General features: G+C 39.4%; 1 protein-coding gene across 2 annotated transcripts in view; it reads left to right on the top strand.

The window, feature by feature from the left end:
* The window catches only part of CHP1 (calcineurin like EF-hand protein 1), a 32,713-nt gene extending 15,729 nt beyond the window's left edge, over window positions 1-16,984 (top strand). For both annotated transcript variants that reach the window (XM_078391483.1, XM_020793699.3), the window contains exons 3-7: window positions 10,658-10,738; window positions 11,769-11,896; window positions 13,281-13,342; window positions 14,392-14,514; window positions 15,111-16,984. In XM_078391483.1, coding sequence (XP_078247609.1) covers window positions 10,658-10,738; window positions 11,769-11,896; window positions 13,281-13,342; window positions 14,392-14,514; window positions 15,111-15,164 — 448 coding nt within the window. In that variant the 3' untranslated portion in view covers window positions 15,165-16,984. The remainder of the gene's footprint in view (window positions 1-10,657; window positions 10,739-11,768; window positions 11,897-13,280; window positions 13,343-14,391; window positions 14,515-15,110) is intronic.
* The last annotated feature ends 1,509 nt before the right edge of the window (window positions 16,985-18,493 follow it).

The following is an 18,493-nucleotide window of genomic DNA, read 5'->3' as shown; positions in this document are numbered from 1 at the left end:
ACCCAAGGTGTGAGTAATGAAAGAACAAAAAGTGTGGAAAACCTGATTTTTCATTAAAAAACCCCCCTTGATTTGTGTTTTTTAATGTTACTGAACTAAACTGACATCCTTTAAAGCAGCGGTTCCCAACCTTTTTGGAACTGCAGACCAGGTGGGGGGGGTGGGCTCCGTGCGCGGGGGGCACCCCCGCGCTTGTGGGTAGGACACGGACCCCTGTGCATGCGGGGGCGGAGATCCGTCTCCGTGGCCCAGTCCTGGGAAGCCCACAGACCGGCACCCAGAGGTTGGGGATCCCTGCTTTAAAGCATATCATTAAATCATTGGACTGTTCCAAAGAGGAAGATGAGTATTTTTTTTCAGTCTGCATTTTTAAGCAAGCCAGCCTAGTTCACTGATCACAGATTACTAGGCAGATCAGAAGACATTCTTTGGATTGCAAAAATTGAAGAAACTGGTAACCCCAACTCAGAAAAAGATACAAAAATAACCTTTTTATGTATAGTAGACCTGGATTCAAACCCCTGCTTATTCTAGGAAACTCACAACGAGGTGGCACGCCTTAAATATCTTACTTACCTTGAAAGCTCTTATTAGAGTTGGTATTGTGGGTTTTGACTTGATGGCACATAACATTTCAAAAATGCATCTTTTTGAGCAGCCTTTCTCAATCTTTTTTCAGCCATGTCCCTTTTAGGAGCTCTTCTCAGGTTTCAGGGCCCTCTACCCTGTCAAACAAGAATGCAATACAAATAGATGTTTCAGAAGCTTCACTCATTTTTGTTAAAGAGGTATTTGCTTGTAAGAAAATGCAACAAAACACAATGTAAACAATGAGAACTAAGTCTGAGTGGTTGGCATAAAACCTAGTAACCTAAGCAAATGTTCTGCTTTTCTGTTTCTTTATTGAGCAACATGGATAACACACAGATGTGAGTAGTGTTGCCATTTCTCATGTCTTAGAAGTTTCCGATTAAATCTTTAACATTGTGTGTTCTAGCAGAACAGACTATTACAACAGATTCTCCTTTCCGTTCTAGCTATTCCCACCACAAGTCAGTACTGAATAGTTGGCATGAGGTTGGGCAGGCTGGGAGAGTAAGGAGGAAGGGAGGGAATGGAAAACCTCATAATGTGGATAGAAATAAGCTGGCTAGATAGCTCATCTTAAAGGTATGTGGTTGAAGAGCCAGAGACTAGGAGCTCAATTCCCTACTGTGCATTCCAGAAGAGCCAGCCTGTGTGGCCTTTGGCAAGTTGCGCAGTCCCAGGGCACCCTCAGAAGGCAACAGTGGTAAATCACCATTCAATATCCTGTACCTGGGAAAACTCAGAAAAGAATCACTATAATTTGAAATTGACTTGTTAGCATGCAGATATTATTAACTAGCCTGCAAAGACAGGTTTTCCTTATCATTTGAGTTGTTGAGTGCAAGATGTATTGCTCTCTGTCACTCAGAAGAAGTGAATTTAAAATATGCATGTATGCTTCAGAAAGACATTATCTTGTGCGTAGAGCCTGCTGGATAATATTGCTATAGCATGTGAACAAGAGAGAAGATAATATTTTCCTGTGAATTCCAGCTTAAGCCAGGTGAGGTAGGTTCGGCTAAATGAGAGTTGATTACATATAGAAGTACAGATTGATTTTTTGGTGATCATTTACTTTTATGACTTGGGTGCAGATTTTCCAGTTACCATTCTTGGTGGGTAATGTCCCCTTTACGAGCAAAATTGCATGTTTAAATGCTGGTAAGAATGGCAGAAAAAGATTTACAAGGCATAGTTACATGTAGTTAATGTTTAACTTTAAGCTTGGCCACAAAACAGAATTAGAAGCTGATAGCCTGCATTCTAAGTTTCAGAAACTGAATGCTTACCAAGAGGGACAGGGTGTTAGTGGAATTCTTGAATTTTGAGGTTTTGGTGTCTATGTCATGTGGAATGTTTTACTTTTCATAGACCATCCTCATTGGTTGGAAATAGAGATGGGGGTATTCGTATTTGAATATGAATACCCCTGCACAGGTGGATATAACCCGTCCACTCACTCATCCGCTGCTATTGCGGGCTCCGCACTCCTTCCAATCACTCCAGAGCTTGCGGTCAACTAGCCACTCCTGGCAGAAGGAAGGAAGACAAGCCTCCCTGCCAGGCTGGCGACTGGTTAGTCAACTGTGACCTCCGGAGCAATTGGAGGGAGTGCGGAGCCAGCAGTAGCAGTGGACAGGTGAGTGAATGGTCCAGCCCCAGGGGGCCAGACCCTAGTTATGTCCACCTGTGTGGAGGTATTTGTATTTGAATATGAATACCCCCATCTCTAGTTGGAAGCATAGGTCTAAGAAGAGTCAGGCTACTTAGGGTGTAATCATGCTTTCATTCTTAATTCTTTTCACTGTTAACTTTCCAGAAATTAATGTTGTTCCCCTGGTGGAGAAATGCCAGATTAAAGTTATTTCTATATTCAAAGACTTAAATACAATACAGTACAATGATCTAAACAGGAAGTAATGTGGTATAATTCATTTCTGTTTGCTGACTCCTAACAGAACAAAGCAGAGGAATAAAACTGAGACAGACCCCAGAAAGCAAGACACCAGAGCAAGCAAATAAAGAGAGCAAGCAGGAGATTGGCAGGGGAAGCCCCTAACAATTTTTTTGGTTTCTGGGTATAGTTATTAGAGGACTTTCCTAGCACCTTTCAAGGCAGACATGACAAAGGGCATTCAAGGACAAACAGAAGAAAGTTAAAAGGTAGCAGGGATTATGAGGAGACGAGACACTTCAATGATGGCGACCTTCAAAGTATGTGCAATGTTTTTCTTCGTGCCTCAGAACATGGTGTATATATGTAACAAGTGCAAACTGGTAGCACTGTTAGAAGAACAAGTGAAAGAACTAGTACATAGATTGAATTCTTAAGCAGCAGCAGCAGCAAAGGAAGGCACTGGAGGTGGAAGAACAGCAGGACAAAGCAGAGGAGGAGAATGCTGAGGATAGAATAAACATAGTAGAGGAAACACCGTAGAGAAGAGTCATACTTAGGAGCAAAAGAAGGAGAAGACACTCTCCATTAGTACAACGGCAAAACTGCTTTCAGATTCTTGCAGAGGAGTCTGGCAGACAGCATGCAGAGGAAGACATACAGGAGACCCCACAGGAGAACATGAAAGAGAGTGAAACTCAGCGAAGCAGAATTACTGAACCCACAACCCATAAAAAGAATCGTAGTTGTAGTAGGAGATTCCCTGCTGCATGGGATTGAAACTGAAATATGCTGGGAAGATCCATTGACTTGCTAGGTGTGCTGTCTCCCTTAAAAATGGTTTAGGAATATGACAGAAGGATTGCCATTCCTCATAAAACCCATGAGTGCATATCCCTTTCTTCTCATCCATGTGGGAATAAATGATACAGCCAAGACGAACTATGAAGAAATCACATCAGACTTTGAAGCTCTGGAAAGGAAACTCAAAGACTTTGGGGCCCAGATAGTTTTCCTATCCATCCTTCCAGCAATTGGAAGAGGAATAGAAAGGGAAAGGAAAATACTTTGTGAACAACTCGCTATGAAGATGGTACTGATATGAAGGATTTGGATTTTAGGACTACAGGCTATGCTTCCTGGAAGATGGACTTCTGAAAAGTGATAGGTTGTACCCTGCAGGGACTTAGAAGAATGTGTTTGGCCACAGCATGAAGAACCTCATCAAGAAAGCTTTATACTGAATTGGACGTTTACCTTTCATCTATCTTTACTCAGAGCTTATGCACAATGAGAGAAATGGAGCAGGCAGCCAATAATTGTCTTGTTTAAAATGTACAAAGGAAAGCAGGCCACAAATCACAAGATCCTCAGTGCTATATATGAATTCCAGAAGTACAAATAGGAACTGGGGGGAAAAATCCCACACAGAAATAATAGAAAGGGAGGTGGAGTTGAACTGTACATCAAAAATATATTTTCCCGGACAGAAATAAGCTTGGTTGTCCCATCAAAAGCATCTGGATTAATACCCCATTTCCCCGAAAATAAGACCTAACATAAAAATAAGCGCTAGTATGATTTTTCAGAATGCTTGTAATATAAGCCCTACCCCAAAAATAAGCCCCAGTTAAATGAAACCCTGCCCTCCACCATCGTGCAGCATTGTGCAGCAACCAGAAGAAGATGACATGACTATATTTGAATAAATGTAGATTGTTGTACATGAAAAAAAAATAAAACATCCCCTGAAAATAAGCCCTAGTGCATTTTTGGAGCAAAAGTGAATAGAAGATATTGTCTTGTTTTCAGGAAAACAGGGTATTATTTGGGTGAAAAACAAATGGTGGTTAGCCCCTACTGCTGACCGCCCAATCAAAAAGATCACCATCCAGACAAATTTGAAGTACAAATGGAAGGGACAGGACTGCAGCTTAAAACTGATAAATATGAATACCTTCTTACTTTGAACTGGTTCAGATTTCCCAGGCCCAATGAACTGCATCCAAAGGTATTGAAGGAATTGGCTGAAGAACTGTCAGAACCACTGTCTATTGTTTTCTTCAAATCAGCGAGGATGTTGAAGTTCCAGATGGTTGGAGGAGGGCTAATGTCCCTATCTTCAAAAAGGGCAAAAAAAAGAGGAACCTGGGAACTACAGACCAGTCCGTCTCACATCAATCCCAGGGAAAATTCTAGAGCAGATTATAACATCTTGAAAACAATGCAGTAATAACTAGAAGCTAACACAGACTTGTGAAAAGCAAACGTGCTAGATTAATCTTATCTCGTTTTTTGATCGGGTAACCTACCTAGTAGATGGTGGGAATGCTGTATACATAATATATCTTCAGCAAAGCTTTTACAAATTCCCCCACAATGTTCTAATTAGAAAGCTAACTAGGTGTGGGCTAGATAGAGTAACTGTCAGGTGGATGCACAGTTGGTTTCAGAATCGTACTCAAAGAGTGCTTATCAATGGCTAGTTCTTCAACTGGGAGGAAGTACCAAGAGCCTCAGTCCTGGACCTGATGCTCTTCAACATTTTTATTAATGACTTGGATGAGGAGGTGCAGAGAATGCTTATGAGATTCATGGATAACACAAAATTGGGTGGAATAGCTAATGCCTTGAAACAAGATTCAAAAAGATCTTGCTAGGATTGAGCACTGGGCTGAAAATAACAGAATGAAATTTATCAGGGATAAGTGCAAAGTCCTATACCTAGAGAAAAAAACAAATGCACAGTTACTGAGTGAAGTATCCCCCAACTTGTAATATGAGAAGGATCTTGTAACTGTTGTCGATCACAAGCTAAATATGAATCAACAATGGTTGCGAAAAAATCAAAAGCTATTTTAGGCTGCATTAATGGAAATATAGTTTCCAAATACTGTGACATACTAGTTCCCTTCTATTTGGCACTGATTAGGCCTCATCTTGGTACTGTGCCCTGTTCTGGACACTGTACTTTAAGAAGGATGGCAACAAACAGGAATAAGTTTAGAGGAGTGCAACAAGGATGATCAGAGGACTGGAAACCAAGCCCTGTGAGGAAAGACTGAAAGATCTGGACATGTTTATCATAGAGAAAAGAGGATTGAGGGGAACTACGGTATAATATATTTTTCAAATATGTGAAAGGTAATCATAGAGAGAAGGGACAGGATCTATTCTCCACCATCCCAGAGTGCAGGACATGTAACAATGGGCTCAAATTACAGGAAATCACATATCAGTTGAATATCAGGAAAAACTGCCTAAGTGTCAGAACAGTACAACAATTGAACCATTTACCTCTGGAGATGGTGAGTGTTCCAGTGCTGGAGGCATTCAAAAAAAAGAAGTTAGACAGCCACCTATCATATATACTTTGATTCGAATTCTTGCATTGATTAGGGGATTTAACTCAATCGCCTTATAGGCTCCTCCAAATTCCATTTTTCTACGATTCTACAATTGTGATACACTGTGAGATTTCTCTGCCTACCTCAGTCAAATTCTGTTCAGGCTCCTTCTTCAGGTCAAGCTATGAGGATACATTCTTGGGATTCAAACTTTCAACATTTATTTCTGATAAATCTAAAAAACTTTGAACATCAACAAGAACAGAAGTTTCCTCCTCACAACAGTGTCAGGAAGGGCTCCATAATAGGGTTTTGGCCTATAAATAAGTTTTTTATGACAAAGTCCAAAGGTCTCAGTCCCAGTTCAGGATAAAAGTCTTATCAGTGGTGGGCTTGTGAAACTGATAGCAGGGACATTCTCATTCCTCAGAGCAAGGTTGTCCTGGGTTCATCAGTTCCCATGCAGTAGGGAGAGTTCCTGGCTCAGGCTCCTGCATTTCTGTATCTCCCCATGTTTCAACCATCAATTCCTCTCCCATCTCTCTCTCTTTCTGTCTCAGCCCTCTCTTCTTTATTCCTCCTACCCCACTCAAGGGCTTCCTTTTCTCTCTGGTACGATGGCCTTACCGGGACCACATCTCATCTCCTCCTTTCTTCCTCCTCCCTTGGCATCGTGAGTCTCTCCCACTTATGGTTCCATGGATTTTCAAGTTAAGTCCATTCCCAACCTGGTGGAAGGTTCTTTGGCTTTACTCTAGTGTCCACTTCTCCACATCTACTACTGCTTTCTTTGACCTGACCTCCTTATATACATCTTCCCTCTTCTCCTCTTGTACTCCTGCCTTGTCTAACATTGCTGCCACCTGATACTTTTCCCACATTTTCTGTTCTCTCTTTGGTTCTTCTCTTTCCGCAGTAGAGGCCATCACCCTTCTCCCCATTTTAGGTTTTCCCAGATTGGGGTCCATACCTTTCTCTAGAAGAAGAGCTGACACTTGGGCAGGGATGCTATCAGGCCTGCCCCCAATCACAAACACAGCTAACCACATATTACTGTAGATGGTATATTAGCTGAAGTCTGTTTTTCACTGATATTACTTGAGACTTGTATGACAAGACTGCACCCACAAAAAATTCCAGATTCCAAACCTAATTTTTCATGCAAATTGCAACTTCACCTTCAACAGGCTGAAAACTGTACACCTTTCCCCTTGGTGGATAAACCATTGACCAGTAACACTTCTGTTTGAATTGAGTTTATCCATGTGTCTTTTTCTACATATTTTGCTTTAGAAGAAGATGATAGGTGTATTAATTTTTCCTGTTCTTTCCATAAGCTACTTGCAGTGGTGGTGGTGGTGTTTGAAACTGAAGCATGCCACTTTTGCAGGGTACACGGTGGTGGGCAGTGCTGTGGCCAGTTTTAGAAGAGTCAAAGGATGCCCATGAAGACTCCTTATTTAAGTGACTTGAACAAGTAACGGTTGCTGTGAATGTGATGATAGGGATAACAAGAAAGCTGACCTTGCTAAGAAGGCAATAAAGGCAGTTTTAAAAACCTATTACACTAAAAAGATGCAATTTGAATTCCTTCTGTTCCAATTTTGTTTATACTTGTAGCATATTTGTAACCTTTATATGATAAGTACTGTACATGTGAATTACGAACTGCACACTTTAATACCAAAATGGTATATTCAGTGTATGTTGATAGAAAAGGAAATCAAACAGAACTCAGTTTGTGTTTATTATTTATTAGCTTAATATACTTCTGTTTTCCAAATATGGAGTGCAAGGCAGCTCACATTAAGACTGAATTTTAAAAATATAATGAAAATGAAAAGCAAATTATATATTAAAATACAAATAAATAACACAATTTAAAGACCAACACTAAAGAAAACATAAAACTTGTGAGGCTAAAAGTCCATCCCTTTAAGAAACTAGTAAATTGCAAAAACATGTCTGAATACAAAAAGGTTGCTGGCTGAAAGATAACACAAACGAGGCAATGTAAGTTTTCCTGTTCATACTGTTTGTATAGCTGTCCAAGCAATGGTCTCAATGTACTAGACAGAAGTGTCACAAATATGGAGAAAGAAATAGTTTCTTATATTCCTATTTAGAAGCATTTGTCCTGTATGTCATTGTGGGCAAGTTTAACTAAGGATACTGCTATCTGCATGCCAAGTGAGTAGAAGGGAATTCAATGCAGCTTTTCTAGAGTTCCCCTTAAAGAGAAAACAGGTGTCTAAATCCAACTCTGAATACTTTCCAAAAGAGCTGTTAAATATATACACATGACTACACTAGCTGGATAGTTTGGTGGGTTGGAAATCCTGATTGCAGAGATAGATGTCAGGGGCTCAATTTCATACACTGTCTCCGTAGAACAGTGGTTCTTAACCTGGGCGATAATGCCCCCCAGGGGGCGATTTCATTTTTCAGGGGGGCGGTAGAACGAAAAGGGGCGGCGTGGGGGCGCTGGAGCAGAAGGGGGGCGGTAGGGGGCGCTGGAGCAAGCCAAACCTGTGAAGATGGCTGCAGACTTTTTACAATGTGCATGAATATATATTTTCCTCCTATCTTAATTTAGTTTCAGAGTTTTCATCTTGAAATTTCTAGTTCCTGCATTTTATGCCCTTTTTATATTTCTTTTTGAGTCTTAAAATTCGCTTGCAACTAAATCATTAAATGTTACTTTTGGGGGGCATTTCATTTTCCTGGAATTGAATTTTGTTTTCAGGGGTCATTGGATTTAAGTGTCTTAAATAAATAAACAAACAAACAAATAAATAAATAAATAAGACATAATAAGAAATAAGAGGGGGGCGATGATAACTTCCTCAATGGCTCAAGGGGGCGTTTCTTTCAAAAAGGTTAAGAACCACTGAAGATCCAGACTGTGTAGTCTTGGGAAAGATATACAGTCATTGAGTGCCACCAGAAGAAGAATAGTAAACAAATTCTGATACTTTATATCCAGGAAACCCAGCAGAGGTTGCCATACATTGAGATTAACTTGATGGTACATCATTATTGAATTTTTAATTGCGGTGGTGGAGGAGACACTTGAGAGTCCCCTGGACTGCAAGGAGAACAAACCTATCAATTCTAAAGGAAATCAACCCTGAGTGCTCACTGGAAGGACAGATCCTGAAGCTGAGACTCCAATACTTTGGCCATCTCATGAAGAGAAGACAACCTGAAAAAGACCCTGATGTTGGGAAAGAGTGAGGGCAAGAGGAGAAGGGGACGACAGAGGATTAGATGGATGGACAGTGTCATTGAAGCAACCAACATGAATTTGACCAAAATCCGGGAGGCAGTGGAAGATAGGAGGGCCTGGCATGCTCTGGTCCACAGGATCACGAAGAGTTGGACATGACTTAATGACTAAACAACAACAACAACATTATTATTATATGTCTGACTTTCAACAGTCAATATTAAGGTGGTATATGTGAAAGACTGATGGTGGAGTTTAACTGTCACTTTTCCTTGTTCCTACCTGATAGGTGTATGAGACAGAAATCAAATTAGATTTTGATATAGACAATGGAGCACCAGTTTCTAGTTTCTACGGGTAGTTTATGCAGTTTTACATAGTAGCTCCTTTTGGATAGTACAACTGATTTCTGACTAAATGTACTTTTTGATTAATGTGGTAGATTCAAACCTACCATCTCCTTCCCTGCTTGTAATACAATGTGTGGATGAATGAAAGTTTCCATGTCTGAGTGATTCTGCTTGAGTATCCATGCCTAGTGACTTTGTTCTTGGACATTGTGGGGGTAGCAATTATATTTCTCTAAATTATTCCTAAAATCACTAATTCATGCACAGTCATGCAAATAGAGAAGCAAATTTTACATCAGTTTGGAACAGATCATTTAAACAACAGTTTGGTTAGCTTATAATGTTGATTGTTGTCCCCATGCCATCATTGGTTTGCTAACTTCAAAATCAAACATTTTCTTAACGGCAACAATCTCTTGGCCAGGGGACAGACTCAACCAGCTCTTGGCAGGTCCAAGAATGTATCCCAATGCAAATACAATGGTGCCTCGCTTAACGATGTTAATTCGTTCCAGCGAAATCGCTGTAGAGCGAAAACGTCGTAAAATTCACAACACTCCATTGCTTAACAGCTCTTACTATCAAAATGTTTAGTGGAATCCCCATTCTTGTAACTGGAGTCTGTTGGTTTGATTCCAACCTTCTGGAGCCACAGAAAACAAGCTGGTTCCATACTACATGCTACAGCCTTTTAGAAATTTGAAGACAGCTATCATATCATCTCTCTGATATTTCTTGTGCAGGCTAAGCAACCCAGCTCCATCAACTGTTCTTTGTAGAACTTTGTTTCCAAAACTTTTACCATTTTGATTGGTTTCCTCTGGATATCTGGTATCTTGTAGTTTTGTAAACTATGGTGTCTGGAACTGGACACAACTGGGATAGGTTTCTAGGACAGCGGAAAGGTTTTTAATTCAATAATGCTTTCTCTAAATCACTGCATGGCCACAACAAGATAAACATGTGGTTTTTCCAACTTACTCTCAATATTTTCACAGTAGATAATTGCTAATGGGAAATGCTATGAACTTGACACAACTTCCTCTTTAGATTACTTTTTCTAAAGAATCATTCGTAGTAGAGCTGTTCTTGGGCTACAGTTCAGAGAACCCTAGGAGTTATAGTGCAAAAACCAAATCTGCACAGCTGTAATTCATAACTTTTATAGCCTTGTAACACACATACAATCTGGGTGCTCAAAGATTTCATTTCTTTTAAAAATCTGATAAAGATTTCTTTCAAATTGTAGCCGTGAAGATTTCCAACGCATTCCAGAACTTGCTATCAATCCATTAGGGGACCGGATTATCAATGCTTTTTTTCCAGAAGGGTAAGTTACATAATGTATATTTTATCAAGTACATTTTGTTGCTTGAATTGAGTTCTTGTAGGATAAACCTAATATAAGGATTCTTAAAAGCCAGTCTTATCAAACTAATCTCCTGAGAATTCAGATACAATGTAAATGATTAGTAAGTAGCAAAAATTCTTTTGTATTTCACCATATTTTTTTTATTAAAAACAGTAGTGATTTCTCAAGATTGCTGTCACTTTTGTCTTAAGTGACCTGCCCAAATCATTAGATGTTTAATACCCTTTACTAACTGAAATCTCAGTTTAGAAGCTTCAAGTACTAGCTATTTGAAGTATCTTTGAATTTAGACATTTCTTAGACTTGGGCTGACATCCTTTATCGCTGCTTTCCATTTATCAAATGATGTGAAAAAAAGTCTACATCACCCCATTCTATTTCAAAAAAACTCAAGGCTTGAACCCATGTGGTATTCCCAATTAGAACAGATCCATTGGCTGCAATCCTGCAACCAGAGGTCTGCATGTGCAATGGTGACGATGTCAGCAGCAGCAAATTGACACTGATTACAGGCAATGTTGGGATGCATATAACTTGCATACAAGGCAACAAAATCACGTGCATCCTAAAATCATCAAAAAGAAGTCCTTAATTATCACCATTGTACATGCAGAGATGCGCAACAGGATTTCAGCCATTGTATCAATGGAATTTGTGTAAATGTTGAGTCATTACAGCTGTTGGATTTAGGCCCAAATTCCAACTCTAGAGCTGAAATCCTGACTATTTCCCATTGGAGGCTACAGCTTATTTCATGTGATATACTCTCACACTTTTGAGATGGTAGTTGAAGTGTTCATTGAACAGCAACACAACTTTATTCTGAGATAATTGAGAACGCAAATCAGAGTGGTGATCAGGAAATAATTACAAAGAAATTGAATGCTTTGCTGTTGTATGCACTCCAGTAAATATATATTAAAAATAGTTATTTGAAGCATATTGTGAACAGATTCATAGCTATGATTAACTGTTTACCCATGTGTAGAGAAGATCAGGTGAATTTCCGTGGATTCATGAGGACTTTAGCCCACTTTCGACCTATTGAAGATAATGAGAAAAGCAAAGATCAGAACGGACCAGAGCCACTTAATAGCCGGAGCAACAAGTTGCACTGTAAGACAAATTTTATTTGTATATTTATTCAGGATAATTATGCCACCTGATATCCTTTCCTGCAAAGTAATCCTGATCATTAGAACCCCTTTCTTTAAATATAGTTTCAACCTGGCTAGTTTGTTTTGGCATTGGGAAGATGAACGAAAATGGCCAATGCTTGCTGGAGTTTTGCTGTTACTATGGGCTTTGTGTCAGCAAAACGTTCTTTAATACAGAGCTTCGACACAGAGTCTCTTGAAGACATCCAAGATCCAAGCATTGGCATCAGCTTGATTTGATCCTCACTAGATGCTCTAGCCTTCCTAGTATTACGATCACACGCAGTTATCAGGGTACTGATTGCGATACTGATCACTCCCTGCTGTGTAGCAGAGTAAAACTGAATAAGGAGATTGTATCACACGAAAAAGGAAGGAAGACCACGAAGGAAGACCACGTATTGACATCAACAATACTTGCAATCAAAGAAAAGTGGAGGCATTTGCTGAAGTGCTTGAGGAAATTCTTCCAGGCCCAGCTGGTGCAAATGAACCTGAGCAATGAGAATATTCCATGTGGTGGTCCTTATCCCCTGCAGCTGCCTCCCTTTCCTGGGTGGACTAAATGGTCCCAGCACCTACCTGAGGTCTGACTGTGTCCATGTCCAGTACACCTTCCAGGAGCTGCTGGGTGAGATCAGAGGGTCCACTCAGGGCAGTGGCAACCTCTCACATACTACTATGTATATTTTTAGAATCACTATTTTCTTTATAATGTTTTCCAGTTTGCTTGCACTTAGAGAGATATTAAAGAAGTTTTAAAATCTGCTTATATAAGCATGTTAAACATTGGTGTGTATCAGACGTAAGACATTCTACTTATTATATTTATATCCTAATGTTTTGCAAAAATAGTACTTAAGGTTGGTAACAATAATAGAATTCAAATATAAATCAATACAATTGATATATAAAAACATATCAAATTGTGTAAGAGCCAGTGTGGCATAGTGGGTAGTGTGTAGGAGTATGGCTCAGGTGATCTGAGTTAAAATTCCGACTCAACCATAGAAGCTTATTGGGGGATGGCAATGGTAAGCCACTCCTTGGAGCATCTCACATGCCTCAAAAACATTACTAGGGTTCCCATAAATCATGTTACATGATCATACAAAACAACCAACTAAAATGACAGTTAATGTAGATCAGTGTAAATTGGATTGATGGGATATAATCACTTCAAGAAATCTCACGCTTTTACTAATTGTTGAGCTACTTTATAACTGAGACTAGTCAATTGCCAAGAGAGATCAGGAGAAAGATCAGTTCAATGGGGCTGATGTGCTCTTATGATGTAGTGATAGGAAGAGATGACTAATTTTGAGTGTTATTCTTCCTTGTAGTTGCTTTTCGGCTTTATGATCTCGACAAAGATGACAAGATTTCCCGAGATGAGCTGCTTCAGGTAGGCTGAACTTCCACAGCTCAAATGACTGTTGTATATTCTTCATGTGAATTACTCCTCGGTGCATCATTCTAGGTTGGGTAGGAGGTGGAGTAGTCTGCATCCCCTTAGACGCCTTGGGGAGAGACAGCACTCCCACTAGGACTTCTTGACCCAGGTGTCTGACTCCACACTGTTTTATTTTAACCTTTTAAGTTAAACTTATATTGTGCCCAGTAAGGAACTGGGCTGATGCAAATGTAAAATGTTTCCTAAGCAGTTAGTGTATCCAAGGCATCAGAACAGGGTGCTTTCTGAGTATTCATAATGCATAGAGATGGGCACGAACTGCAGTATTCAGTGGTTCATCCCAGTTCAGCACCATGCCCACATAGGTGTTACGTGGGTACCATGCACTCCCCTCTCCCATCTCTTGTTTGCTCACCCATTCCCTGGGCAATGCATGCTTCCCTCCCTGTCACAGAGTAACTGCCCATTCGCAGATTGCCGTGTGCACTTCTCTCCTCTACCTCCTTTGGCAGCTGCCCATTCAGATGAGAAAGCAGGTCAGAGAAGCCTGGAGCACTGCCTTTGAGTGGGCTGCCACTGGAGGAGGCGGAGAAGGAAAGCACATTGTGATCCATGAGTGGGCAGTTGTTCTGGGGAGGCAGGGAGGGAAATGTGCATTGCCTGTGGAATGGGTGAGCAGGGGAGGGGAGGGTATGGCACCCAAATAACACCTATGCAGGCACAGCACTGAACTGGGCCAAACCACCGAATTAAATTATTTGTCCTTGGAATGTGTGTTACTATTGATGGGATTAACTGAACTTGAAAAGGCAACAAATATTTAACTTCAGAAATATAATTGAGTTGCCTTGTGTCCTTCTGAGCTTTACAGAGTATGGTTGTTGTGGGTTTCTCGGGCTCTTTGGCCCAAAAAACCCACAACAACCATTAGATCCCGGCCGTGAAAGCTTTCGCGAATACTTTACAGAGTATTTTTGTTGCTTGGTTTAAAACAAACAAGCAGATTCTAATCTTTAACTTTGGTTTTCTGCACGTTACAGGTCTTGCGAATGATGGTTGGTGTAAACATCTCTGATGAACAGCTAGGCAGCATTGCTGATAGAACGATTCAGGAAGCTGATCAAGATGGTGATAGTGCAATATCCTTTGCAGAGTTTGTTAAGGTTAGGAAGCAGCTTTCATTATAGCATGAATCTGCTAGGTTTTCCTGCTTAAATTTGCAAGCCAATAAGTTTACAATATGCATCATTTCATTACTTGTTTTGTGCTTTGGCTGTATCTAATATATGGGCAGTATTATGTATTTGATGGCTCTGCATTAGTGAGCAACCAGTCATTTTTACCTCAATTATTTTAAATAGATGTGTATGTTTTTTTAAATTTTTCTTAGTTTAACATTTGGCTATGTTTAAGAGAAAGGAATTTGACAATCGGGTTACTGTGCCAATACTGGTAACAGTCCGAGGATACCAGCAGTGCTGCCTCAGTCTTCCATTGCACCTAAATGAGAGAGTTGCAAGGCACTTTATAGAATTAAAGTTCTATGATATACCAGCTGTTGTTACTAAGTACTGCTTTCATTCCTCATATAAATGCTGTACTGACAATTACTTAGTCAAAATACACCCAAGAATTATAATTCTGGAGCACAAGAGGATCCTGTCCACATGTGAGAGTGTCACTGCCTATAGCAAGTGTAAGAAAAGTCTGTAAAGCTGGAATCGTGTAACTAATTGCTAATAATTTTGATTTTCCACAGGTTTTGGAGAAGGTGGATGTAGAACAAAAAATGAGCATTCGATTTCTTCACTGATAAATCCAGTCCCATTCCTTGTTATCCTAATATTCAAGAAACACAATTTTACTCTTCTTTCTCCTGAGCATTGCTACTGGTGCATGTGAGGTACATCTCCAAACCTTCCCCAGTTTGTTCCATCACTGTGAACATTCCTTCTGCATCAGAACAAAGAAACATGGCTGCAGTGCAGCTTGGAATGGAGTACTGAAACTGCCTCCTCTTCATGGTTCTGTGCTTTCCTTTCTGATTATAATTTTTCCCTACATACTGTGGTGTTCTGTTGTCTTACAAATTCTCAATTAGGAAAGTAGGCAAATTGCAATTAAAAGTGACTTAAAATTTGTTTAGGATAATGTACAATAGTCTGATCTGTGATTATTTATATGTCATTCTCCTGTTGCTTGTGCCTGCTGCTGTGGCATTTTCCACGAGTTTAGAAGTCAATTTACGCATTTGCCATCCCACACCAGTTATGTGACTTGGCACGTTGCAGCAAATGCCTGTAACTGATTGCTTAATGTGGCAGTTCATTGCTGAAATTTACAATGATGAATATATGAAGGAAGAATATTTTTAGTTAGATTTTGACCACACTCCATTTGGTTTAACTTGCCAGCATAATGGAAATTATCTTTTTCTCCTTTTCTTGATTTCATTTAACTAGATTGCCAGTCAGTCTCCACTAAATGGTTTAAAGTAGTAATGCAAGACCAATGGTTTTGTTTTCAGGATTAAAACTTGCAGGATTACAGTTTTCCAAATCTGTCAAATGTAATGAATTTGTTCAAAGGAACGAGACATCTGCCAAGAGTGTAAATTGTAATATGGTTTATTACTGATATTTCTTTACTATTAGAAGTTCAGTATCCTTTCTGTGATCCCCTTCCACTACTGTTTCTTTTGTAATCTGTACTCTTCACTTTCCAATTTGTGTTTTTTTATTTTCTGTTTTTCGATAAATGTTTGTAACATAACTTTGTTGCACAGCTATAGTGAATATCTTTTCACACTAATTCTGCCATGCTTTGATTTTTTTAGACTTCAACATATTTGGGAAATCCCAGACTGGGAGAATGAGGAAGTACCTACTGTCCTCAAGCTATATGAAAATACTCATGATTTTTAAGATAATGTCTAGCACCTGTACAAACGTTGACCTAAAGTGATAAATTAGATCTATTTCTCTCCAAGTATGTATATGCAGAAATTAAATATCACATCTGCAGAAGTAAATATTGTTAGAACCTTAGCGCGATACAGACATGAAGTAGCAAAAGGTATGAATGGGATAAATTCTCCAGAATGGGTTGCCTTTGCTTTAAGTAAACAAATATGTTATACTAATTGTCAGATCACTTTCACAATAATTTTTGGTTGTGAAACTTAAGTTTGCAAAGTTAGGTAGAATTATTTCTACTAGGACACAGAGTTCAAATGCTTTTACCCCTTGCGGCTTTCCTGTAAGAATTTCTATGAGTATTGAGTTCATTTTTATTCAGTTTATTTAACTCTTGCACAATTCAACTGTCTTTCAAACTTGCACAAAATTTTACACTAAACTGCACAATGAGACCTCTTTCTTTTTTTATTCAATCATTAAGTTTCAGATGTGTCAGGAACAAGATTAAAGCATGATTTTTCTCAAACAAAAACACAGACTTTGGGTCATAATGGGACATAGGAATTTTATAAAGAGAAGAGAAGTGAGAAAGTACTACCAAGATGTTAAGCTTTCAGATAAGCTTCCTTCCTTTGGCTCAGTAGCTGTAATCTACATTTGTGCCTTGGTAGACCTCTTGTATTCATCAATCCATGAATAAAATTCTGAAACTTGGTCTCTGTCTTCTGTGCATGTGAATAACATGGGCCTCTCATTTAACACAACAGCAGAGTTTTAATGTGACTACTGAGAAAACTGTTCAAAGATTAGAAAGTTAAAATGGTGTGACTATTCAAGCTTTAAATGAGCTGTCTCCAAAAATGTCCAAGTTACAATAATCTGTTTAAGCAGAAACAAGTGTCTTGTGGCACCTGAGAGACTAACACAGTTTTAATTGAGAAACAAGGCTTGGTAATGTATATTATAGGACGTGTGCTGCCTAGGAGTGTGGTCCTGTTAATCCTAGCATCAGTGGGTCATTTCATTGCTCTCAGTGTCCTGATGAAAATAAAGGACACATTACCTATCCTTCATTTAGGATAAAATAGGCAAACATAGGTGTTTAAACTTTGAATAAATGGAGGGATAGAGTTGAGAGAAGAAGAAGCCAACAGAAAGTATCGCAAATAGCAAGAGCTACTATCTACAGAGACTTCCTTCACTATAAATATGTAATGAGATAGCTGGGGTGATAAATCTTCATAAAGAGAGCTAGCTTCCTTGTCCCGAAGAGTTCCGGCAATTGTGCACAGTCTATTTTTTTATTTAATGTTGCAGCACCCTAACAGTGGAGCACAATACCCTATAATTGTAGCACCCGCTTTGGTTTTTTTAACCTGCTGGTGCCTCACTCTGCCTAATAGTAGGACTTGCCCTGTTAGCTATGCTCAGTCTATAGTGCTCTGGCAAATGAATCAGAGTTCGGCTAAGCATCAGGAAAATACAAGGTCAGGGCTGCCACTGAAATTTTATTTTTCAATTCCCTGACCAATGTGTGTCAATTTACCTGACCACCATTCAATTATTACCCCAAAGTTAAAAAATGAATACGTCATGTTGCATCAATGCAAGTCTTAATGAAATGTTCCACTCTACAACTACACAAGTTTCAACTGCAAAAATATTTGTTGAAGTAAGAGATTTAATATTAGCTTTATCTTTATAATGTGCTTATCTTTATATTTAAGTTAAATGCAGTACTAGTAGGTAGGGATGAAAGCATGTTTAAATTCTGTATCTTGTTAAATGTTTAAACTAGCCTTGCTTTGCAAATGCTACAGGCAGACCTTGGAAATCATGCAGGGACAGAGCTCAACAAACACATTAGGCTGGTTGCTGGGGGTGGAGCTGGGAAAGGGCATAATTACGGTAAGTTTTACTTCTATTCTGCTACTTTATTCCAGTTGCCACAAGAACAGATCATGCTCTTGCAGGAGCAGGTCAAAAATCTGCTGCTTGAATATATTTTAATCACAATTTCCCTGACTTCAGACCAATTTCCTTGACCAATTTCCATTTTCCTAACTTTCCAAAAAGTAGCAACCCTGAAAGTGATAAATTGTGAATTCACACCCAGGAAATTGGGTTTCCCAGTGTGAATTCATTTTAGCAGATCAAAGAGGAATCAGGAGAGGAAGGAGGAAATTGCCAATCTGCACTTGTTATCATTTTATTAAGGTGGCCG

The sequence above is a fragment of the Pogona vitticeps genome, chromosome 1 (genome assembly GCF_051106095.1).
Source record: "Pogona vitticeps strain Pit_001003342236 chromosome 1, PviZW2.1, whole genome shotgun sequence".
Classification (NCBI taxonomy): Eukaryota; Metazoa; Chordata; class Lepidosauria; order Squamata; family Agamidae; genus Pogona; species Pogona vitticeps.
The sequence above is the reverse complement of the archived record's forward strand: the minus strand, read 5'-3'. Positions and strand labels throughout refer to the sequence as shown.